This window comes from Neodiprion pinetum, chromosome 6 (genome assembly GCF_021155775.2).
Source record: "Neodiprion pinetum isolate iyNeoPine1 chromosome 6, iyNeoPine1.2, whole genome shotgun sequence".
Lineage (NCBI taxonomy): Eukaryota > Metazoa > Arthropoda > Insecta > Hymenoptera > Diprionidae > Neodiprion > Neodiprion pinetum.
The window spans coordinates 24,173,023-24,197,342 of NC_060237.1; the positions used below are offsets into that span (position 1 = coordinate 24,173,023).

Consider the following 24,320-nt stretch of genomic DNA (forward strand, 5'->3'; position numbering starts at 1 on the left):
TTTCAGGATAAATTGAGTAATTCCCAGTTTAATCGATTGCCTATTCATTTCGATATCTTGGCTAATTCCATTACCTAAATCAGATTCAATTTCTCGATAATTATACAATCTGTCAATGGATATTAACACTCTTTCCGTCGAGAACGCTGACGTCAAAAAATTATGCGTTTGTTAAGACGAGTTAATTTGTTTGCCATTTATTTTCTTAAAATTGTTTTTACTCTTGTAAAATTGAATTTAACATGAAAAATACCAAACTTCGTAGGACAAATATACATATTTCGAGTCTCCTAGAAGCATAGATTTCAACTTTTCGAAGGGCCGTAAGTAAAGTTTCGGTTGGTAAGATACAAATGTCGAGGCGAAGTCGTTCAACAATACAGAAGACCATCTGCATCGATGTTTATCGTGCACTCCGATATTGACTCTACCCGCGGGCGTGTATACGCTCACTTATGCTCACGGAATGTTTGCATGAATATTGTAGAAGGGGTGGATTCAATCCGTGGCTCCAACCCCAGCTGCCGGTTGAACTTCGATGTTGAATTAAATTTCAAGCGCAGAAGGTGCTGGAAAACGTCAAGTTTTTAAGCCGACGTGCGATAATCTTAGAAATATTCCTGCCGGTACGTAGGAAAAGAAATTATTCTTTATTCGTCGAACGGAGCGAAGCACAACTCAGGGTTTTGCATAATGTAAAATTGAAAATCAGAGGGCAACGTAGGCATCCTCATAGGTATATACAAATCTGTGGTACTTAGTATAAATTGCGGAATCTTCAAGTTTAAGCCGAAAGAAATATTCCCGCAATATTTTAACCTGTGCCAATAAAATCGGATTTATTACACGCCAAGGAGGGCAAAAAAAAATATAGCTACTATATTTTTCAAATGATTTAAGAGGTTACGGTCGGCCTCGCGAAAGCGCCGGATGATGAAGTGATATTGGCTAAAGGGTGAGCCTTCCACTTCAACTATCCTACCGAACTCTGGTTTCTCTGTCCTAAGCTAACGGGACGGGATATATCCATCCAATAATTACGTAATTTAAATCCAACCTGAACTTGACCTAGGCAAACGGCGCGTCAGGTTATCACGGGAATGCATTACAGGGATTTGGCAAACGTTGAATCAAACAACTTCAATATATCAACTTTGATGAAATTACAATCTATGGTAAAGATTCGACGGCTTAATAATTAGCTCCGCTGTATCAACGCGGCTTATACCAATGGATCTTGCGCTGCAAGCTGAATATTGAAAATGTAATAATTAAAATCTTGGTTCGAGGAATTTGATTGTTAAAAAAGCTGCACTGTAAATCTTGGGGGGAACTTTTCAAGAAAGGTTTTATATAATCTTGAAGTTTTAAGAATATCTTAAGTACACACCCGATTCACTGCACGGATACATGAAAAAAATGTAGCGTTAAAAGCGAAGACAATGATTTCATTAAACAGATTTAAGTCGTCACGTATTATAGCTTGGCGGTGTTCGTGGTTGTGCGGCAAGCACACAACGCCGTGGAAGTCTTATCAACATTAAGTATTAATCCGCGTTTATAATTGGACGATAAAGAAGTCTTTAGAAAATACTTTGCCTCGGAGACTTTGAGGGCGGAGATTAAAAAGTCAATTTCAATTAACCAAATAACGTAATCTGAGAGTTTTCCACAGTCATGAGAACAGCTCTCGCGTGCATGCTGCATTCTTTTCACATACATACTCTTGGGGGTACTGTAACGTAGAATGTTGAAGAATTTTCTACAGGGACAAACATCTCGGCACTTATTTAATTTAATTAAATTCCACTGTAATATGGGCAAAGTTTTTGTAGTTTCTCCTCTTTTTTTTCTTTCTTTGTACTTAATACCCGCGCTCTTTGCCAGGCATTCGAAGTTTCGCTATTAGACTTGCAAAGTTGCTCAAACTATATCCCTGAAACGGGTACTTGGACGTGTGGATATTTTTCAATAACCACTGCGATAGAGCTCATCTAGATCTGGAGCGGACATTAACGATCTCCGTGCGGCCATGCCGATGTTTCTCAAAAAACTCGCTATAACGTCAGCAGGAATTACAAGTCGGTTCTAACTTATAAACGTGTTTAACGTTATGTCCAAGTAGTTGGGACGACGGTTTTCCTTTATTTAATCGACATTAAAAGTTTTCTGGGTTTTCCCGATACGTCATGTGAAGAATCACCGACCTCGACTTTCTCTCCGAGGTGGCTCGTTATCTTTCACGGCCCTGACACACCTGGTTGGACAGGAATAGCAAATTGAGAATCCTAATTGCCTGTTATTCTTGCGAAGTAAGCGAACAAATTTGCAAAGCGAAGCTGTATCGAATGATATCGCGGCTTATCTTTGACGTGCTGGAAAATGTATATACAATCCAAGTTAAATTCTGCGTTCGCATTTTCAGCGAGATTGTCTAGCGCCAACACAGCTGCAGCTTCTCAAATTCCAGGGAATAATGAGATAAGCCAAAGGACACACAGCGAAACGGGGATGGTCGTATACGGTTTCCGAGTCATCCTCTGAGCCTATGGTCAATTTCCCCTCGACCCAGAGGTAGTTAACTTATCTTCAGCCTATAAATGTGTGCGGGTGTCCGCTGTAAATAGAGAAAACCGGAGGTGTGGAGGGCTCCAGAATTCCGTCACTAGGACTGATATTATAAAGCCAATTCAGTTCAGTTCATTTATTTAGCACAGCAAATAAGCCAGTCGTTCGTCTCAATTAGGTCTATTTATGTTTACGGTTGTGGCACAATCTACGTCCAACTTTTCAGCGTTAGCGGTTCTTACGACACCCTGGAGTCAGATCTCGAGACGAAGGTCTATTCTATTCCGGAACAATTCTTCCACTTACCTTATACCCACACGCGCCACTCACCTGTTCCCCAAGTCGGGAGTTCTGTTCGTTACTTTTTCAAACACAAGTGGGGTGTAGTTTCGAATTCATTCCCGTCGGTATGCATGTGTGATGAATTACATTGGCTTGGCTCTCGCGACTCATAGTTGATATAATATGATTGGAAACAATTTTCTACGACTGTTCGGCTGCGCATGCATTTTTTAGTTCGATAATATTCGCGATCAGAACGCTTACTCGTTCCACGGAGAGACCTGGAGGCTTGAAAGGTCGACGAGAGGACATCTCTGCAGGAAAGTGAGTAATATGAGACGGAAGTAAATGAAAAAATTTTGCGAATTCTAACGGAATATTGGAAACTTTACGAGTGAGGGGATGAAGCGAGAAAACAGAGTGAAAAAAAGTAGGCCGTTCGGTTGGAATGAAAAAGGTAATTGACCTGAATTTCCGTCTTCTCTTGGATTGTTATACTACATGTAAATGAAAGGCGTACTTTAATCGATGGAAAAGTAAAGTTCGATAACATGGAAGTTTTTATGAGCAGGGACGTGACGATCTGAAATCGAACGATTCGCTTCGACTTTGATTTATCTGTAATTCAACTTTCAAACGTGGGTCTAGTTGGTTGCCTAATCAAATTCAGTAGCACAGGAGCAGCAGCGTCGGAAAGGTTTTGATCGAAATCAGCTGACTGTAACATTTTCGACCGGAGGCGCCAGACAACTTGAATCAACTTCCGGTGCAGTATGCGAGTCGGGGGAATTTGAAGCGAACAAGTTGAAAAATGTTTCCAAAGGTTAGGTGCAGTCCTTTTCAAGGATCGAGATACTTGGCGCCCCGTCGGATGCGAAACGGGTGGTTTCCGCTCGACAGCTACAATAACTTCCGGTCTGAATAAAATCCGGGAAATTAAAAAAGCCGAGATGTGTCACAGCGCGAGAAACTCTATACGACCAACGGCGTTCGCAGAAAAATATTCGATATTCGTTCACGCCGCCTCCAAGGACCTCTCGCTCCTTCCTCCTCTCTCTCTCTCTCTTTAATATTACAAGTCAGAATTTTCCCCGTCGAGAATAAATATTTGTTAATGAAACAAGATATTACCCTTCATCAATTTTTCCCTCGGAGAAATCCGTTCACTTCAGATTACCCACCACCAACTTGGCTCGATATCGAAAACATCAGCCAATATCGCGGATAGAGTATAGGCCACACGGACTTGGAATAACAATCAATAATCACGACGATGCCCATCAGTTTTCGACGCCGCAAAGCCTGCCAGGGTCCCAACCAATTATCCCCGACAATAAAGATGTCAGTAATAAAGCCTCTCTTCCAGGCCACACATACACGCGGACATATCGGAGCTTTTTCTCATGGTACGTATCAGCAAGAAACTCAAACCTGCGCGATGGGTTCGCCAGCGATAAGCTCGGTCCGGCTCAGCTTGCGGCTGGTCGCGGTCCATCACGCGTCCAGGAGGAGGAGAGCGATCATCTCCTTCGCTCTGTCTTGGCTGGAGCACTTCGTTGTCTTGGACTTTCAATGAAGAAACGCTGCGCACAGAGTGTGCAGATAGTGGCTAGGCATCTGCGATGAAACAGGATCGAAGAGCACTCTAAACTCGAACGTGTGACTGCAGGACCGAACCTTGAGGGGAAAGCAGAAATTGCATCCTACATTCGCTGCCAGTCGCGGTGCCTAAGTCGTCACATTTTGCGCCTGCCAAACTCCCCGACGCCTGAATTAGTGAAATGGTTAGTTTACGACAAAGCTTCATTTAACTTTGACGAACTCGCTTAAATATTACCCCTTCTTGCGGCGCAGAGATGTCGAGAAATCCAGTAATGCTCGCGTAGTGGTGGGTTCTGGTTCTTCATGCTTCGTGTGGATTCAACTAGTTCATGCATGCAAATAATTACATGCCCGCAAAAAATGCGGGACCCAAAAACGCGAACGAAGCTACTCCAATGGCGTTTTTCGGTCATCGTGCATATTCTGTGACCCTTCCAAAGTCCTGATTACTGACTGCTAGTACAACATCCCATGGCGGATTTTGGCCGTGTTGAACCGGGATAGGAACAACACTTGGCGTGAGAGACTCCAGCGGCTTCGGGTTAAACTTGAAACCGGGAGTGTCTGTACGGGACCAAACAAATCCATCAGAGTGAGATGCGAGTTTTCGCTTTTTTAGGACGCAGGAAGGGAATGGATGGCACGTAAGGAGCCGAGCGAACCGGGTGAGAGGATAGAGCGTGATCCAAGGGCGGAAAACGAACTAACAGAGAAGTTGGTTCAACGATCCTTGAAGTCCGGGAGAAACGAAGGAGACGAGAGGCAAGAAAGCTCGGAAAAAGAAAGAAAGAGAGAGCGAGAGAGAGAGAAAGAGAGAGAGAGAAGCCGGGTCGAGTCTGGGCATGTGAGTGAGACGGTCAATATCATCACACAGCTATAGCCTCGTTTCCGTTCTTGACATGGTGCGCACGGTCCTTTTCTGCTCGTACAGATCTGGGGAAGCTTCTCCGGCTATACGAGTCAATTTTTTATTATTTTTCTCCATGTTTCTTTGGCCCATGAAGCTTACTGCTCTTCTCAGACGACCTTCCCCACCTATGGCACACCAGATTCTTTCGCTCATGAAGGAGACAAGACGAAGAACACGGTTTGGCGAAATATTGACCGATCGCAGAGTGTGATAGTTTGCCTTCTCTGATAGCAAAAAATTTGTAAATTCAAAGCGCACAACTTGAAAGTATCATCTTACGCGGCCCACCCGATGATGCTTATAGGTTTCATTAAAGGACAAAGTTTATTTCGGTTCAATTGAGAATTGGACATCTAGAGCTTGGCGATAAATGCAATTGTTGATGTACTGATAACGATGTAGTACTCGACCGAAGGCAAAGAGTTGGACGAAAAAATCATCAGGCATAGAATCGCGTTCCATCTTCACGGTTTCATTTTCGTTTATTCATAACGATAACGAGGAGGTGGATATCCATTCCGGTGGTGCTGGTTTGGGGTGCACTTCGTGTTAGATAAGCCCCGCGCAGTTTGCAGCAAATGCTTTCTCGCGAGACAATGGAAACCGTGAGGATTTTTTGCCTGTTCCTTATCAGAGTTGAGGGATGAAGCAGTTGCTACGGTTGCTCGAGTCGCACGGCTGAACTACGAGCATCTATAAATCAAGGAAGATAATATTTCAGTGATGATCAAAAGGCTCGACCGATCTATGAATGCATCGGACGTCTTCCACCCGATGCTAATTGCCCCGGGCTCTAGCGGGGCTTTGCAAATGGAGAGCGAGGCGCAGTGGATGTTTGGAAGAGAGGTAAATTCCCGGTTCGTTTGCAGAGGTGATAGTAAACTGTGTTTTTAGTGATTACTTTGATTCAGCGTGTCGTCGGTGTGTTCCGGTTACACAACGCGGCCGTAATTATACGCCAGTGTTGGCTGAGGAGGAGGCAGGTGTGCAGGGCGACGGACGTCACTAATTATACCATCTCTATTAAATAATTAACCGAGAAACACGCAGACAGCGAACGGACGGGAATCCCTCGAGATGTTTCGGTACCCTTGGCAATCCGACGAAACGGTAACAAGCTCCCACCTTTGCCTCGGCGCCGCTTGCATACATGACGAACTCGACTACTTGGCGAAGGTGTAGACGGTGTGTATAACACGAGTGGGTACATTTTCTACATTACCTACCCGGACGTACCGTGGTACCGTGATATTTGAATTCATAACGGGGTCCCGATTGCGTGTTCGGGGCAAGTAAGACATCGTGGATATTTCCGTTATATCTCAGCACAGGCTTTCGGAAAGGGGTCGTAAGAGTCCAGATTGGTTCGTTGTCAGCGTGATTATGCAGGTCGTTGTGTCTTCTGCTATAGGGCAAAAATTTCACCCTCGCACCTTCGAGTGAGTCTACCTAATTCAAGGGCATCTTTACGTCTCGCTATACCAACCTAGGATAAGTTTTTTCGGGAAAAGGTAATAAAAGTACCGAACCGCCGACATTATTTCAATAACCAAATCGATTCTTTCGTGCCACCAACCCCCGTCGACAGGAAACAACATCCCTTGGCAACGGTCCAGCCGTTAAAGAAATGCCGAAATCCAGTTTCACCAATAATCGGATGTGTTCGTGCAGCATCGCTGGCACAATGCAGTTATCCACTCGAATGAATTTATTCCCTCCTAGAAAAATTGGCTCTGATTTATCGACGAGCGTAAGACACTGACGAGCTTAAAGGTAACCTCCTGTTTTTCACGTGGTACAGTGCAGAGACTTTTTTGCCTGAAAATAAATTATCCGGTAAGAATTATTTGCAATTTACGTGTAGAAATAATAATTGCTAGTAAACGAATCAAGCGATCCAGATGATTGTCACATCGGACACAAATTTTACTTATAATCAAGGTAAGGGTAGTCGCACGGGGGTGCCGGATTTACATATTGTGTACAAGTTATGTATGTGTCTGCCTTGACGCGGCTGAATCATAAGAACGGTGGAACTATTTCGAATACATATTAATTCTGGATTCGAGTCACGATCACCACCGAACTTGGAAACAAGTTCTCCAATTTCGAAGCATTGATGTGATTTAACCTAATGGAGCTACCGTCTGCTGGTTTACAACGGTATTCCAATTATATTCCGACCCTACAATGTTTCGCTGAAATTTTGTCGTGATTATGCCGAGTAAATTAAAGAAAACCGTATAAAGGTAATTGCAAAAACTAAACAATACGCCTGACACGATTTCGGCTTCTTTCCGGGTCACCAAGGCCTCTAAATCGCAAAATCCAAAGTCTCAGTCGATTCCTGTGAACTTTTTTTTCTTTCCCGTAATCGCGAGTCGTTCCGCACCTCGTAGAGGTAGAGCGAGTAGGTATGAAATAAAGGAAACGGTTGTGCTTGATTTTTCATTGTATGAATGCGAAGATTGGCAATAAAACTTTTCAATTGAGATGGAAGGTTGAAATGAATTTGCGTTACGGGTTTGCTATTCAGATTGTCACCGACAGAAACAACTTCTGCAGGTGAATATTCTACCTCGGGCTGATGGAAAAATCTTTGTTGAAACTTGTTTGATTGTCAACCATTTTCACGGAATAGATAATAATACTCCATACATGTAATGTGTATAAACATTTCGCAACGTGACGAACGGTTTTACAGAAATAACCGACTATTTTGTCAATTAATTACACCATAGAGACGCCGAAGGAAGCGGCAACATGCTTCTTAACAATTTATGTATACGTGCCTTATACCTGGGCAATTGAAATATGGGCAGAACATCAGGCGTGCGAATTTAATATGAAAAATTAGAAGTCATAATCTTTGTTGGAAAGGATGTGATATAAATTCAACTTGCGGACCAAAGTTGCACCGGCGCTGCAGTAAAGGGAGCAAAGAAAATACTTCTGCCCGTAATGATATTCCAGGTGAATGTACCTGCAAATTGTTTTACACCAGGATCACAGGGGAGCCCGGAAAAAAGAGTTTAATTCGTAATGGGGGTTTCAGCAGCAATATAGGTGTACAGGAAAAATATGCGAGCGGCGTATAATCAATTATGCACCCCTGGTAAAAGTGCAGAATTGAACCGGAGAGAGACAGAGAAAGACTAATTAATAGTCGAGCTACAACCGTGAGGCCTTATTCGACCTGCAGGCTTTCTCAACTCATCAGCGGTTATCTCATCTGATTTGGTTAACTTACCGGGATCCGTCCGAAACGTCTGATTGGCACTAATTAAATTTTATTGCGGACGGATTTGCATGAATTTTCAACGGCGCGGCGGTAGGAAATGCCCTCGCATCACACGGCTCGGCTCACCTGCACGCGGCTCACCCGGTAATTTTCACATTTCGAACAATTCCAACGAACCGCAAATCTGTCAACGATACTGACACTGCAGGCCTGCACCCCCAACGCCGATCGCTATCGCCGAATTAGCGAGGCAATTAAGTAATTGCCACGGTATTCCGCTTTCCGCACCCCCGTTATTAACGTTAACCAGATTATCTCGAAGGTAAAGCCAACTTTCAACCGATAAGACTATTGGCGAATTTTCCTTCGGGTCTGAAACGAATTCGACGCGAATGTGCAGCGCGGTGCTTGGTGGTTGAAATTTACGGAATCGTGGATCGTAGATAAGCGAGGGGCCGTTGTTAGGCTGTCATTCTTGAAACACTTTAGACTCATGTGCTCGCGTCTCTGCTCACCCACCCTTATCGTATACATAAAACAGGCAACGAGCCCTCTAGACGGGGCGAAGAAGGCTTCGCAGCTTTGTTCTAATTGCTCGCGCTACTGAGAGAGCCTTGGAAGCAAATATTTCACGCTGGGACAGAGCTGCTCAAGTTCATAGCAAACAGTCTTGTTCTGTATTCTGTCTTAAAACCAAATAGCTTCAGTGCCATGTAATTTAGAGGGCTAGATCTGGGGCTGAGTTTTCGAGTATCAGGAACGAGGAGACGCCGCTCCTCTTCGCACCTCCGCCAGACATCCTTCGTAGAATCGCGAATTGATTACAGTTTCCCTTTTTTACCAAGGTATAACGTGGTATAATAAGGAGGTCGATTGAATCGCGACGTTACGACGCCAACAGTCGAAATGGTTCTAGGAGAGGTCACGAAACACACGCTCGCGACGTCAGGCAAATCGTTTTAAGGAGTAAACATATTACTATAAAAACATGGACCACATCCCTCGTTCCTACATCGCGGTAAATTGAACGACATGTTTGAAATCCGCGTTCATGTATCTTGTTTGAATTCTTGTTGGACTGGCACTGCGCAAAGTTCGCAGGGACCCACTTAAAACACGAAGGACACGAACAATAAAAGTGCCTCTTGTACCTCGTCGTCGCAATTTTCTTGTGTCCAAAGATGAGAAAAAAAAAAATCTAAATATATCCTGCAAAGAAATGAAAAGTTATATAAAAGTTTCCAGTTTTGATCAATAATCGACACGATATACGTCAGTAGTGTTATTATCGTTGTTTCGTTGTTGTTTTATATCCGGGTCCGCTTAATGCTGTTCTAAAACGGCTTTGCTATATGCAGAAAATAAAGCGAAGAAAAGTTGTCAATTGTATCAGGTAGTATGTAATTGAATTTGAGCATGATTTGAAGATATTTCTGCGTTATGTTTAGAACGGTTCAAGTCAGTATAAATATGCGTATCTAATGAAATTAAGCGCGTAACAAACTTCAGTAATTACATATAAGGATACCGTATCTATTTCTCTGCGTACAGTGTTAATTGGGACTCAAATAACTTGTTCAGTTATGTCAAGTACATATTAGCAAAACCCATTTTTGTGATATTTTTTATAAATTCGCAAGGGCGGATATTTGGTGGACGTATCATCCGTAAAGAAAATATTTTATTATTATCTTGCAGTTTGACGATTCTTCGTTAAATTTTGGTAAGTTTCACGCTCGGTTTCACGCCCCTCGAATTACGTACGCTTGTGACATAAATCAGGGCACATAACAAAGAAAGAATTAGCATATATACAATATCGCGAAATAGGCCGAGTGGAATAAGGAGGGAAAAGAAAAAAACCGTTCGACGAGATAAATACAATATTTATGCAATTTCAGGAACGACCGGCAAGGGATTCGAAAGTCCACCGCAAAACGCTTTATATATTCCCTTCACGTTTGCAGAATTGTTTATGGGTTGTCCCGTGCTTTTACAAATCAAGACTTGCGGGGCGGGGGAAGTTTCAAGGCGTATTGATCTGCGGACGCACGCGCGAATTAGTGACCTTTTCCCCCCGAATTTCCTTTTTCTACATCTGCCTTCGCCGCTGCGCCGTCGCCATTCTTACACACATATCCATAATACCATGTGTCGAAGCCAGGCACGAACGCGCAATCATCGTCCCCACGTTTATGCGAGAAATTCATTTGCGATTACTGCGCGCGTGTGTGTATGCAGGTGCTACGTATACCTAATATCGCAGTGCCAATATGTACAACGTATAACGCTTACGAGAACGTTTCGTCGGAGTTCCGGGAAATAATATCCAAACGAGTTGTTGTTTGATCAATCCTCCATGCCCAATACCACGGGCCATGGGCATGTACGAACTTCTATTTCAACCCTTGATGCCGTCCCTCGTGACCTGGTTGTTTTGCAAAGTTATTCGGGTCGTCAAGTTTTTAAGCAATACGACATGCCTGGGTATAAATGTGCTGGTGTGAGAAGGCCGCTAGTTTTGAACCGTCGAATGAATGCGGGCGTGGAAATGTTTTTGGGTAAAGTAAAAATTGATGAGAATATGAGACGAGTGAATAATAAAGAGATTATGAGGATTAGATTGGGGGGAGGGAGGGGGTTCTAGAGAAGATCCTCGGATGGTGGTGGACGGTGGGGGAGCGATTAAAAGGGACTAAAAATTGGGGACATTAAAGCTAAGCCCACAATCAGCCATCTTAGTAGCCCGGCTCGGGTGTAACAGGGGGCAGAGGTATTTTGAGAGCGATTCGGGCGCGATTTCGGTGGTGATTTCGGGGCAGTCGGGGGGCGTACGGGGCTCTTCGGGGCTTGTTTAAATTAGCCTCGGTCTTTACCAACTCGCGTGAAGAGGACATAACTCTGTTCCCAAGGAACACCTGCGGCCATTAACCACTTCGGCCACTTTTTATGATCCAACCGAACAGCTCAGGGGGAGAGGCGATGGATGGATTATCTTTGCCGACTTGCACCTTCGAGGAAACGGATTCCGAGGGACGATAAACGAGTATTTATCTTTGTTAGTGGCGCCAGGTTGAGCGTGAGCGAGAATGGCAGAACAGCTTGTTTCAGTCAGTCAAACGTTTCTCACGTAGTTCAGCACGTCGCACCTTCGCATATAGTGGCCATTCAAACCTGCGGTGATGAAAATGCCTGAGACATGAAAATAATTCAATATATGTTGTTCGTTGTTGAAGAGACGGGGAAGCGGGGGGCCAAAATGTCTTCAATTCCGCAACTACGAACGTTGAAAATCAGCTAGTGATCAACCAGCGGGAATTCAACTTGACCAGAAGTTGTGGCATCGTCTGCGATGACCAACGGAGTATTTTTATTTCGGCTTGAACACCTATCTGGTAATCAAGACAAAATTCTTTCACATACGGAATGGCACTCCTCTCTGCGTCACGTAGGAGCATGTATTTTTTATGCGTACGTGGTCGGGTGTGCGTGACAGGGAACAATTTCACTTCCGAAATAACCTCAATCAGCATTCACAAAGTGACCGCCTGCCGCTGGTTGGCTATGCTATTACTTGCTCCTCTACATTGATATGCCCATTTTCTGAAGGACGAGGTCTTTGTTCCAGCTCAGGAGTTCCGTTCCGTTCTGGATCCTCGTCCTAAAACCCCGGCTCGGCACGAGGGCGGAACCTGGACGAGCAGTGTAGGGAGGACAGGGAACAGCGGAGCATGACGTATGGGCGGAAGCAAAAAATGGCTAATATCCCGTCCGTCACGACTGTCCGGCGAGCCCTGGTAGACCTTTCTGTCTTCAACCAACTCGAAACACGACGAAACGGAAACGTTTCCTCATTTCGCGACTCGGCGCACAAAAGCTAGCCTCGGCTAACGACGCATCTTATAAGTGCCGCAGAGGATCTCTGTCTTCTTTATGGACGAACAACAGACATGTAAGTGAATATTTGCTCTCAGCAAGACCTCGGTTTCGGTTCATCCTCGTGTATCTCGTCTATAGTTAGAGTTACTTATTTCTAATAGAAATCTGTCTAGTTTTTGACGGATAAACAGTATTTAAAATTATCTTCCCCAAGGGATTGATATTTATTTTATCGAGCACCAACGGCAATTCGTTTCGCTAGAATAATTTCAGCAGTGTTTGAAATGACAAATCTCTGCTGGCTAGTGATAATTGAACGATGCTGCAAGGAGTAGGTATTTGGCGGATGTAATCTTGGAGGCTCGGTGCCAAGTCGCAGGTACGCCGGCTCCGTGACAAATGAACATACCTTTAAATTTCGTCTCCCTCGTTTATGTTTGACCTTCTTCGAGCCTGGTTAAATGTCCGTCACAGGGTGTTCCTTGTCTTCTGTATCCCTATATCCATGTCAAGGGTTGGCCCGATAAATCCGGGGTTTAATTAAACTAAGTTTAACCGTGAGCGTGGAACCCCGGCGTACACATGGGTCATGGTAGTTATATTATATCCTTAAGCTGGCGTTAAATCAATTATCGAACTTGTACACGTGACTGCAGTGCGCTGGTCGAGCTGACCGAGCCAACGAGCCGACGAGCTTTTCGGGAAAATCATAAAATCCCAGCCAATTGCATTACGGGAATCAATCCGACTGCTATATACATATCCATATATATATATGTATGTATATAAAACAATATGGCCGCTGTTGGCCGGACCAATTTTACCATTATCCTTCTGTTACGAGATAATAGAATAATATTACAGGGCGGATGGGCAGGTATACGTTTTCCAAAGTGGATACCGCATCCGTTTCCCCGCACGTAACGCAATGATCAATAATAAACGATTGCGCGGATTTGTCGGGGAATAAAATTGATGGGAAGGTGAGTTGAACCCGAAGACGCGGGGTGGATCGTTTGGATGAAGAATCACGCGACGAAAACGTGTGAGGATATATTTCGCGCGGGAAATCTACGGTGTGGAAACTGCAAGAATTCCCGGGTTAGCACCAGCGCAACTCTAAAGTTTCCAATAATTTTGTTATGCGGATAGTCAGTAAATTATCTCTGCGGTCCAACCTCGTTCTCGAAATGTTTCCCATTTATAGACGGTCTCTGCGTAAGCACTGCGCTGCTGCAGCTTTCGCTGCCGTCGTAAACAATCTCGTTTAATACCTATTTACGAGTATTAATGGCACGCGGCTGTAGAGCGGTGTAGCAGTAATACGCCAGTCCTACTAAAATCTCTGCGAAATAGGCGGTGCTTTTTAATAAATCGCGTGCGTGTACCTACCTACTGGGACCACCTGCTCATCGTTGGATAATTGGCCTTCCGAAGGGCAAGGAAAATTCCTAATTCGAAGCATACGACTACCTAATTATTCTAAACTTAAAGAAAGGCGAGCAGTTCGCGGATTTATGTCACGTCAGCCAACACTTTTCGCTAATTTCACTTGGATTGGAAGCAAAGTTTGATTTTGTAAAATTATTGCGTTTTTCTTTAATCATCTTTTTAACAAACACGATCGGATAATTCGTATTTTTGTTCAAATATTATTCACGAAAGCAGTGTTCTACCGTGCGATTCGATATTTTCGATAATTAGTTCGTTAGCGAATTTGTTAAGAAAACAGGAGAAGTGGATAAAATGAAAAAAATTGTAAAATCAAAAATTAAAAAGTGTAACTTTACTGGAATTTTATTAAAAGAATCTCTTTTCAACATGGATTAGAATTGAAAACGTACCTAGATTCAAATAGAGAAAAGTTCGGTAGGTATAATCTTTAGAAGTATCTCAATATAAGCATCCGTATTTGTCATGCCCCAGAATCATATTGGTTGTCCTGTTGCGACGAATCAGATCTTATTTTTTTTCGAAGGATTCCCTGAAAATCATTTGCAATGAATTTTAATTAACGTTCCTGCCTGATTGTGGGAAAAAATAACCTATTTTTATCAATTTGTAGCTAATTCGGAAAATAGTAGAAATATGCCTATGCATTTGACACTAAAAAAAAATGGCACAATAATTCAGTCACTTTAACATAAATAAATTTCGTGGGTTCTCGCATCGTCATATGTTCATGTAATGTTTTTTAATTTATATTTCAACGTTTCTGAAGCTGCAATGTTATCTGGTGCAGAGAAGCGGTACTGCTCGCCATTCGTAATCTGCAGACTTGTAATGTGATTGAGCGCGTGTTGCGGAACGTCTAGGGCCTACCTATCGAGCGAAGCGTTGATTGAGATTGTGCAAACACAGTATTCAAATCAAGTAATAAGGTGATTGTCAATTACACGTAAACGGCTCATAAATGATTCGAATCGATTATGCACACCCCCAGATGTAGTGGCTCTGAGTAAATTGCTCTTCGCCTGTTATCGTATCTCATACGATCCAGTCGGACGTTGGTTCAACGAAAGGGTATAAGCGTGGCGTTGTGCAGCCACTGTAAGATCGTACCATCAATTTCCGGATCCTCCGTAAAATTCCCAAAGCGTATTCGATACCAACGGAAATTCAGGGAAAGAAATTATACAAGAAATATCAGAAATGCTTTTCGAATCGAAAATTCTCTAAATAATCTAACAACGAGTCCTGGCGTTGTTCGTACTGCCGGCTCGTTTACAGCTTTCTCTACCTTTCAGCCAATATCCTTTGAATACGCTGTACGGGATACCGTGCATGAATACAGTTCACCTGGTTTGATGTTGTCGACAAGCTCTCTCGCCTTTGGTCAAGTCTCTTTGATTGCCTCGTTTGATAACCATACTATTCCACGCAAAATCCCCGTCGATTATCCGAGGGTATGTTTGACTACGAGACTAATTTCATTTTTGAGTAACAATTTAATTACGCCTCAAACTCGCTAAGATTTCTGCAAAATGAATTGCTGCCGTTTTGCGGAGTGTCAAAAAAAGAAAGTAGTAATCGGTTTGACGCCTGATTTAATTCCGCCGCGGAATTCGCCAGCTGCGAGCTATTCCAAAATCCTCGAGATATTTAGCTTCACTTTTGATCGTACGTTAAATTTCCTCTCTCATTTGTTGTTTGGTCCAACGGCTCGCACCTATATGCCGAAAAAATTAATTCGATTCAATTGAGTAATTGCGCAGCTGGTTGCTCGCAATATATTTATACCACCGGGGAGTTGATGATCGCACGCAAGTGGCTAAATTCAAATGAACATATAATCTCCCCCAACAAACTACGCTGGAGTCTTAACCACATGCCCCTGTTCCTGTTAGCCCGTTAGCCGGCCTTGGCCCAGCGTATTAAGTTGCCGGCTCCCGTATCAACGTTTGCATTAGGCGCGGCCATACACGTGCGTATTTAATTACTTTTTCCGTTTACTCAGGGGTAAATAAATTAACGCAGCGCTTACGTACGTTCGTTAATCCGCCCCCTGTAACGCGAAAAAGATGATTAAATCAAGTAGACGAGGTAAAACCAGCGCTAGAAGTGGAGAGGTGAATAAGGCGTTTGCGGTAACGCGTATCGGCCTATGTGAAATCGAAAGCGAATGCGAAAGCGAAAAGCCCATGGTGCACGGACGCAATTGAAGCCGGGACCTTTCAGGGAGGCTCAATTTCGAATCGCGTGTCCCTAATTGGCCCCGCTGATGCGGGAACAAAGTAAAGGCAACTCGCGCGTTGCCCTCAGTTTGTCAAATTACCGAGAGCGCACTCAGCGCGATGCCTTCGTACGCTCGCGCTCATCTTGGCGCAATTAGCGGAGCGATCGCGCCCGCTGAGTGGCTCGAGGCTGATAATGTACAGAGTTGTAACCGTGGCACTTACCGTACGGTCGCCGGGGTGTTTGACGCGACACCTCAGGATCGCCGTCTGCCCGACTATCGCCGTCACGTTCCTAGGCGAAATGTCGTCAAAGTAGGGCTTGTCTGAGATTCTAGTCGGCTTGCTGCTTCCGGCCACGACACTCGCCAGGCTTGAACCGGCTGAAAGAAGAAACGTAACGGTCGATAGGTTATACATATATATATATATATATATGTATGTATAATATATAATACACGAATCGGAGTATAACGACAGGCGATGGGATAGGAGGACGGGGACTGTGAAGAGATTTCAGATGAAAAGATTGCGATCCGATGAGTGAGCTCGACATTTTTTACGCCCGGTTTATCGCAAAGTGGTCAATTTCCGATTCTATCGGACTCCCCTTACGTGCCCCCGTCCTTCGTATACGACGACAATTGATATTTGAGGAGGCATGTGGATCGACGATACATGTGTGTGTATATACGTATATACACACATCCTCTCCCTTCATTGGGCTGATAAAATCACGTTAGGTTCAGGCTCAGAGTGCTTTCGAGCGAAACGGGATTAAAAAAAAATGCGATAAAATGAAGTAAAGCGAAGCTTCACAGGCAGACAGAGAGAGGGAGGGATAGATAGAGAGAGAGAGAGAGATAAAGTCCAGGTAAAGGCTTCGGAGGAGCGTTTATTTTTTGTTTCTTATTCAAACCTTGACTTTAAACAACGTGTCAAGTTCCGACGACGACATCTCGAGAGCATTTAAGAGTCTCGTTTCGTTGAACCTGCAGTTGGAGCAGGATCACGATGGAGATTAAAAACAAGTGGAAGGGTTGTTTTACTTGAGCACCAAGTGCGGCCTGCGCGCCCCCTCGCCTCGCTTCTCTTCTCCTTTCCTCCCAACGCTGTAAAATCATTTCGCAAAATAAACGACGGTTATATTTTTTTACCACTTCACCTCCGCTGAGTTGAATTAAATTAAGATTAGAAAAGCCCTCTGTAGGATTTTATACGAGAACATTCCGTCCCGTGCCTTCGTTCTTTGCCCCTGCGATGCAGATGTAGCCGCTGGCTCCCACAATTAGTACATAAACCGGTTTTTTACTTAAAAAGTGGAATTAAATATATATCATATCGCTCTCCGGAGCGCAGGGTAAAAACGTTTCGTTTCTGTGTTGAAAACGTTTCTCTGCAGGACTGCTCCTTTTTCTCGGATAATTACTCCTTTTACGATACCACTTGTACAATTACAATCGTAACGCATGTACAATTTTGGGGCTTGTGCGCGCTTTCTCGTATCCGTACGTAACAGGTCACTTCGTTGTCTGTCGGATCTTCTCAAACGTTATAAATAACGTGGTTCACTTGAGCCGACGGAAGTTGCAGCTTAATTAAGGGCTTATTACAATTACCTGCCGCTCTGAGAAGCTTCGCCTGATCACGAAGTTTAACCCAAGTATACCCTTACAGCTTGGCTTTGCCACACCTACCGCTAAAATACACCGACGCGACGATGTTCAGATTATGAGGAAAAATGAACCACTCCTCACGCTGCGAATCAAATGGCAAGGAAGGCTGTTCTAGCCGTACTCGTTTCGTTTATCCAATTTGTTTTCTTCTTTTTTCTTTTTCTTTTTTGTATTTTTCCTGCTTATCTATATTTCCTTAGCAAAAGAAGAGGCGCCAGGTTTTCTCTCGTCGCTGTATACAAGGTGAAGGAAGAAGGGATGACAAAGAGCATCCGGTAGAATGAGTCTAGTACCCCGTGAACGAGATACGAATTATAGACGTTTTCCATCGATTATTCTACCTCGGTAGCTGCAAACGACATTTGATCCATTTTCAGCGATATCTATCGGTTTGCAAACAGAAATGACGCCGGCGGATCGACCGGCAGTCGAATCGGGTTGAGCCCTTGGTTTGCCTGTCGGGACGTGTTCGATTAAACGGAATACCAAATTTGACACCGGCTCGAAAATTTTTACAAATTATCGTGTTCGCGTTTACTATGTCACTGCACTCTTTTTTCCTCTTTTATTTAGTCCAATTTACAACGCGAATGGAGTAAATTCTGTTATTTCGTTTCTGGCCCTAGATTGCTGGCTCAAATACTCTTCGTCGTTTTAAAACAAATTTCCTCTTCCGTATGACTCGTGTCAGTTTAATCGTAAAATTTTTGTCCGCGGTAATTGGTGGACGGGAAATTATTTACATCCAAGTTCAAATAAAAGGCAATCCAGGATAACGTCTCATTCCAGGGTCGCATAAGCTACATTGAAATTAGTCGATAGCAAATTGAGATTTTCTTTAACTCGAAGGCACTTGGGAACAATAAGTTTTGTTCGCAAGTAAATTAATATCTTCTTGTTCGACCGTCCGGAAGATTAATTCGGCAGTTTTCACGCGGTTCGGTTCTAGACACGGTATAATTCGAGCGTGTATATTACAGTCCCGGGAGGTTTTAGGGGGTCTGAAAGTTCTCGACTTCTTGTGTTGATGATGAACAAAAGTTCCCGAATGTCTCCAGAGATGGAGCGGGTTGATTGTATTTGAATGTCACATGTTTATCAGCCCCTTGCGAGGGAATCGGAGGGGGCGTAAGCTCGAAGAACAAGATAAGGCACGTGTCACGTCACCCTTTAGCAGTTGAAAGTTTTCCGCCTGAAGACTCAACGATACCGCGCGGTTGTTGCGGGGATGTTAATTTTTTATCGGAATTGCGGGTGAAAATCCGTCCGCACCTTTCCTGCATTTCCGCGTTATTTTCCCACCGAAGTTCTAGTCCGAAACTAGAGCGACCTTTGTGCGAATATACTCGTACTATATGCAGATGCCGGTTATATAAATTTCCGGACGCGACGTCCATCCCTCGGCGCTGGACTGGATTCGACGGTAGTCGAATGGCCACTGTAGTCCATCAGGACTGGCTGCGATCTCATTAAGGATTTAATTACGTTTGCCTTTCACCTCGCGCCGATGCCGCACGCCCAGAAAGTCGAGAGAGGCACTAGGACGAGGGCGCAGAAGTGATTGAAGTCGAAGGATTAGTTTGAATTTCGAATTATTTCAATCACTCCGAGGTTTCATTCGCCCCGAATGGGAATATTCTCCCCCCCCCCCCCCCTCCCCTCCCCCCCCCGGCAATCCGGCTGATACGAAAGGATTTGAGAAGGGAAACAAAGCGGGCAGAATTGTCCGTCAGCGGAGGTAATTGAGCCTTGTCGGATCGCCAATTATCGGCGCCGGTTTTTCAACCCTTTGTATGTCGCGGGTATACGGTTACTTCCGGCAAATTCGACACTCGGTGCCGGGCTCTTTTGTAACTGTAGCTCGAAGTTGTTGGACACTCTTTTTAGAACCGTACGCTACATTTTTATTTTATTCCCGCACCTTTCATCTTTTAACGAAAAATACTGTGTACTGTTTCCACGCGATGCAATTATGTTACACCGCTGCTGCTGTAGCCCCTTGCAATTCGCGAAATGAAAAAAGGTGTGACGTAGTGACGTGCAGCTTCACGGAACTCTTCGCAATATTACATGTTATAAAAATTTCACGCGTATTCCAACGTTTTTTTTTTTTTTTTGGAGAAAAAAGATTCCCTTCACATTGTGATTGATTTTGTTTTTCGTTTTGGTGCAGTACGATCTCACCGCGATTAGGCATACTCGAATTCTTGCAACAAGATGGAAAAAATAAGACTTCTATTCAAGACGTCACATGAGGCGATACGATGATTCTTTTCGTAAATATTTTTAATACGGAGAATGAATATATCAGATCCGAATTCATACAATACGGCAGAAGCTCTTCCGTTCAATTTGTTTTTCTAATCAGTTTATCCATTATTGTTACCTGAAAAAATTTTATGCAAAAGATAATTCTTTCTTTTTCCGAACCATCCTACCAAACCACAATCGTCATAGAATCTTTTCCCCAAAACCCACGTCAATGACGTTTCAACATTCGACGGTTGTTGACGGTGAAACTCCTTGGTCTGAACAGATATTTCAGACTCCGAAATTGAATGAATTAAAAATAATTATATCAACGTAAGGCGGTGTGCGGAGAAATTTTTTAGCTCATTTCGAGAAAAAATCACACGGCCTGATACTTTTATCGTACAATCTATGGAGCGTGTGTTAATCAACAATGAAGTGTACATAATTTAAATGTTCTTCCAATTTTTTTTCGGGTACAGAAGATTTCGGTTGAGAATTTTTTTAACCGCGTATCATGATTTTTCGTCTTCGGTTCAGCTGGGCTAGAAATGTATACGGATTCTCTATATGACGTTGAAAATCTCCAATTACTTTCCGCGCGAGTATAGCTGAAGCGGGCAATAATTGCGGTCAGCCAAACGGGGAAATATTCGATTTCAACAAACTATCTGACCGGATGGTCCGGACGGTATGAATGTAATACTTTTCGACTGCGTGCATTTATGTGGTTTTGGGCATTGAATTTATCCGGTGATGCGTTGCACTACCGACGAGCCGGACTGTGCAGCCTTCGGCAAAAGTTTGCCGTATATGCGGACGAAACACGGACAGGCACCATACAGATGGCTATGCATATATTGACCGTGTATACATACACGCATGAGAAGCGGGCACCGGCGCTGTTTAACTATGAATTGAAAATTGAAATTCGCGGAAAGAAATAAGAGATACAAATCCGGAACCCGGGAGTTTTACTCCCCAACGATGTAATTCTGCGCGAACGGCCCCGCACGACGGACAGTGGCCGGCATTATGGTCCGATTGAAAAAGTCGAGTTGTAGAATTTATCGACCTCGGATATTGCCGTTTTATTGTTGAACGGGGGAAATCTTTCCTTCGAATCATTTGAGTCGGAGGCAATTTGTATCCTCTCTTCTTAGCTCCGAGTGAGTGCGGCTTTGCTTTATGATACTCTCTCGCCGGTGAACCAAAGAGAGTTAAATCGGCTCGAAGAACGCGTAGAGATACTCTTCTCCAATCACGACCTAGGATTTTATCGATCAAATTGATCTTTAAGACCCGATGGTACCTGGTAGATTCTACGATACAATGAACCGACAACGCAGTATGCATTTCGTAAGTTCTCCAATTTGTCAACTGTCAGAAGTGTTCGGTGACGGTTTTCGGGTGAAATAACGTAACTTGGAAAAGCGCGCGGACTCGTTAATGAGGTGGAAAATGCAAATACAGCAATCGAGATAGCTGTGACACAAATTCAACATTATATAACGTATAATATTTTGATCGACTACTCTCGCAGATTCGAAGGTAGCAACTGCATTGTCGTAAACTTAACTCGATACTTTAGCGGAATATATACGTCACGACGGCGGTAACATTTACGGTCTAATGCGATTACTTGCCGCTATTACTGCTGCTGCTGCTGTTGTGTATAAAAATAGAATTGCTAATTTACAATCAGTAAAATGGCAGTCGGCTACATTTATGGTAAAATTTTACTGTCACAGAATGGTAATATTGATACTTATTCTTAATTTCTGTCTATAATATGGTTTATGTCAGGGTGAAAATATTTTTTTGTTCAGAGCAAGTACGTTTTTTTTTTTTTTTTTTTTTTTGAGGCTTCTTTCTACTCTCGTTTTCTCTTTCTATTTTTCTTATTCCAATGAAACTAAATAAAGATGTAGCTACATCAGTGGGTAAATTATATCTCACCCGCTTAACTATGTATACGTGGACACATCTGACACGGTAAAGTCTGAATACTCCGAGCTTCCAGCGACGGAATATGGAGCTTTCGTTAACCAATTAAAATATTCATCAGTCAGAGCCACCGGAAAATTGATTTTAGAATTTCAACCTTCTTTGCACGCGCGAGAACGCTTTAATGAAATGTTATTTTAATTAATCCTTTGACGGGGTAAAGTCCTCAATAATCTTCTCAACCAAGGCGATTTCACTACCCTTTGGCAAGTGTCAGATAATAAAGTTATTCCTCATTATAACCTACTCCCCTATGGAGAAGTTTTACTTTGCATACGTATAGTCTGGGAATTGAAATTGAAGGAACGTTTAAACCATTCGCGTAGTAAAAAATAAAAACTCCGTGTAACGTAAATGGACTAAAATTGCCCGCTATTTTGTGAGGCGCTGATGAAATTATAAAAGAAATTGTGTTCACTAATTAGTGTTGTTGCTGGGACACGTGCTAATTGTCTGCACGTAAGTTACCGCAGCCATATTCACTCTGGCCTCTGTCCATGAGCTGATGCTTATGAATAAATTATATCTGCATTTGCCACATGCTACTTAAAATTTAATTATTAGTATAGCTCTGACGCATTTTTCACATATTTGTTGACAGTCGTAAAGAGAGCACTAATACTGTCAGCGAATGACAGTTTAACATTTGTGACAAAAGTGGGACAAGGTTTGTGTAAATCAGATTAATTTATAGTGTCAAATGTGATGTAAGTATTTTTTATTTTATAGAGGATACTAACGTACGAATTAGAATTAGGTACTCAGCGTACAATTAAGGCCCTCCTAAAGAATCCAGCCAGAAGTTGCAGGGCTGATTTCGTTGCAAGTGGGGCGCCTTTTTTTACGGTTCCTTGTTTCACTCTCGGAGATTCCCACGGTATTTTTCACCCCAAAAAAGAGGCTTATGGAAATGCACGAGTTTGCCCGGCCTCCCACCGCGTCTCTTCACATCTCTTCACCTGCCACTTTATAGCCGATCTTTTGCTCCGCCTTTTCTAATACAGCGAGAAAAATTACTTCCTCCGTATATCTGCCTCCCTTTACTTCTTTCCACCAAAAATCAAGTTGTTACAAGTTGCAACATCGCCGATGCTATTTTTGGTGGATGTGAAACGCCGTCAAGAGGCGATACGCTAACACGCAGTATAAGAAAATTTAGAAAACCTATCGCGCATTATTCGTCCGTGATGATTTACTTCCTACAACCAAAGCTGTCGAATAATCATTTCACACTTTCACACTCTCTTCGATGTTTCCATAATTAAAGTACCTAACGTTTATTCGTTGAACGTCTGTCACTCGCATGGGTTTTCATATAATACAACACGTGTACATAATTGAGGGAGTCAGAAGCAATTGTGAAATGTTAATATATGTCCATTATACACCGACATTCACGGTTTATGAAATTCAATCAAATTGCAGTATTCCGTTGAATGTAGAATAATTCACCAGCTGAAAATCGACTCGAAACCTTAATAACGGTTGGTATCTAGTTGTATGCTCGTTTGTTGGTTCACGGAGTGTTTAGTACAGTAGATTTTATGATTATGCGGTGGAATACGAATAGTGCTATGAGAAAGTTATGAAAGTCAAAGGATTTTGTTCGTAGGTCAACATTTAACCACGCGAGCCAATCTACTGTAGATAAAAGTCGTGCAAATACAATATAGAGATTGTTTTTTATTTAATCAGAATTATCAGACCGTCTATACGTAATTAAGATAAATTTTATTTTCACACTTCTGTGATTGTGAAACTCATTGCGAGTATATAAATCATTGAAAACATTGTCCGCATCTTATCACACCATATATAATTACAACATAAAAAATAACGTGTGCCACAGACACTTGGCGCCACGCCATCCTGGCGCGTTTTTTTCGTCAACATATAGCCTAAGTGATATATGAAGTCTCTCTGCATATACGGTTTTGAAAAGCTGAGCTATAGTCATAACACACATTGAGCCATGGAATTTGGGAATGATTTGCGTTTTCAACGAGAACATACAGCCTCACATGAATGGTGGATAAAAAGAGATTGAAAATCTACCAGGAATCATCAGCACGTCCTCTACTGTGGAGGCTATACATCAAATGTACAACAAAACTGGTAAGCCGCAGTATCACTTTACATTCCGTGATTCAGATTGGCTAAAACGGTACGAAACACGACGACGGATTTGCGTTCCAAAGAAAACCTGTCAGTATAACTCATGTTAAATATGA

At 43.0% G+C, this 24,320-nt stretch overlaps 1 protein-coding gene across 5 annotated transcripts in view; it reads right to left on the reverse strand.

The window, feature by feature from the left end:
* LOC124221896 (immunoglobulin superfamily DCC subclass member 4) overlaps positions 1 to 24,320 on the reverse strand; it is a 311,934-nt gene that overhangs the window by 41,011 nt on the left and 246,603 nt on the right. For all 5 annotated transcript variants that reach the window (XM_069137298.1, XM_069137301.1, XM_069137300.1 and 2 more), the window contains one exon: positions 16,382 to 16,539. In XM_069137298.1, coding sequence (XP_068993399.1) covers positions 16,382 to 16,539 — 158 coding nt within the window. The remainder of the gene's footprint in view (positions 1 to 16,381; positions 16,540 to 24,320) is intronic.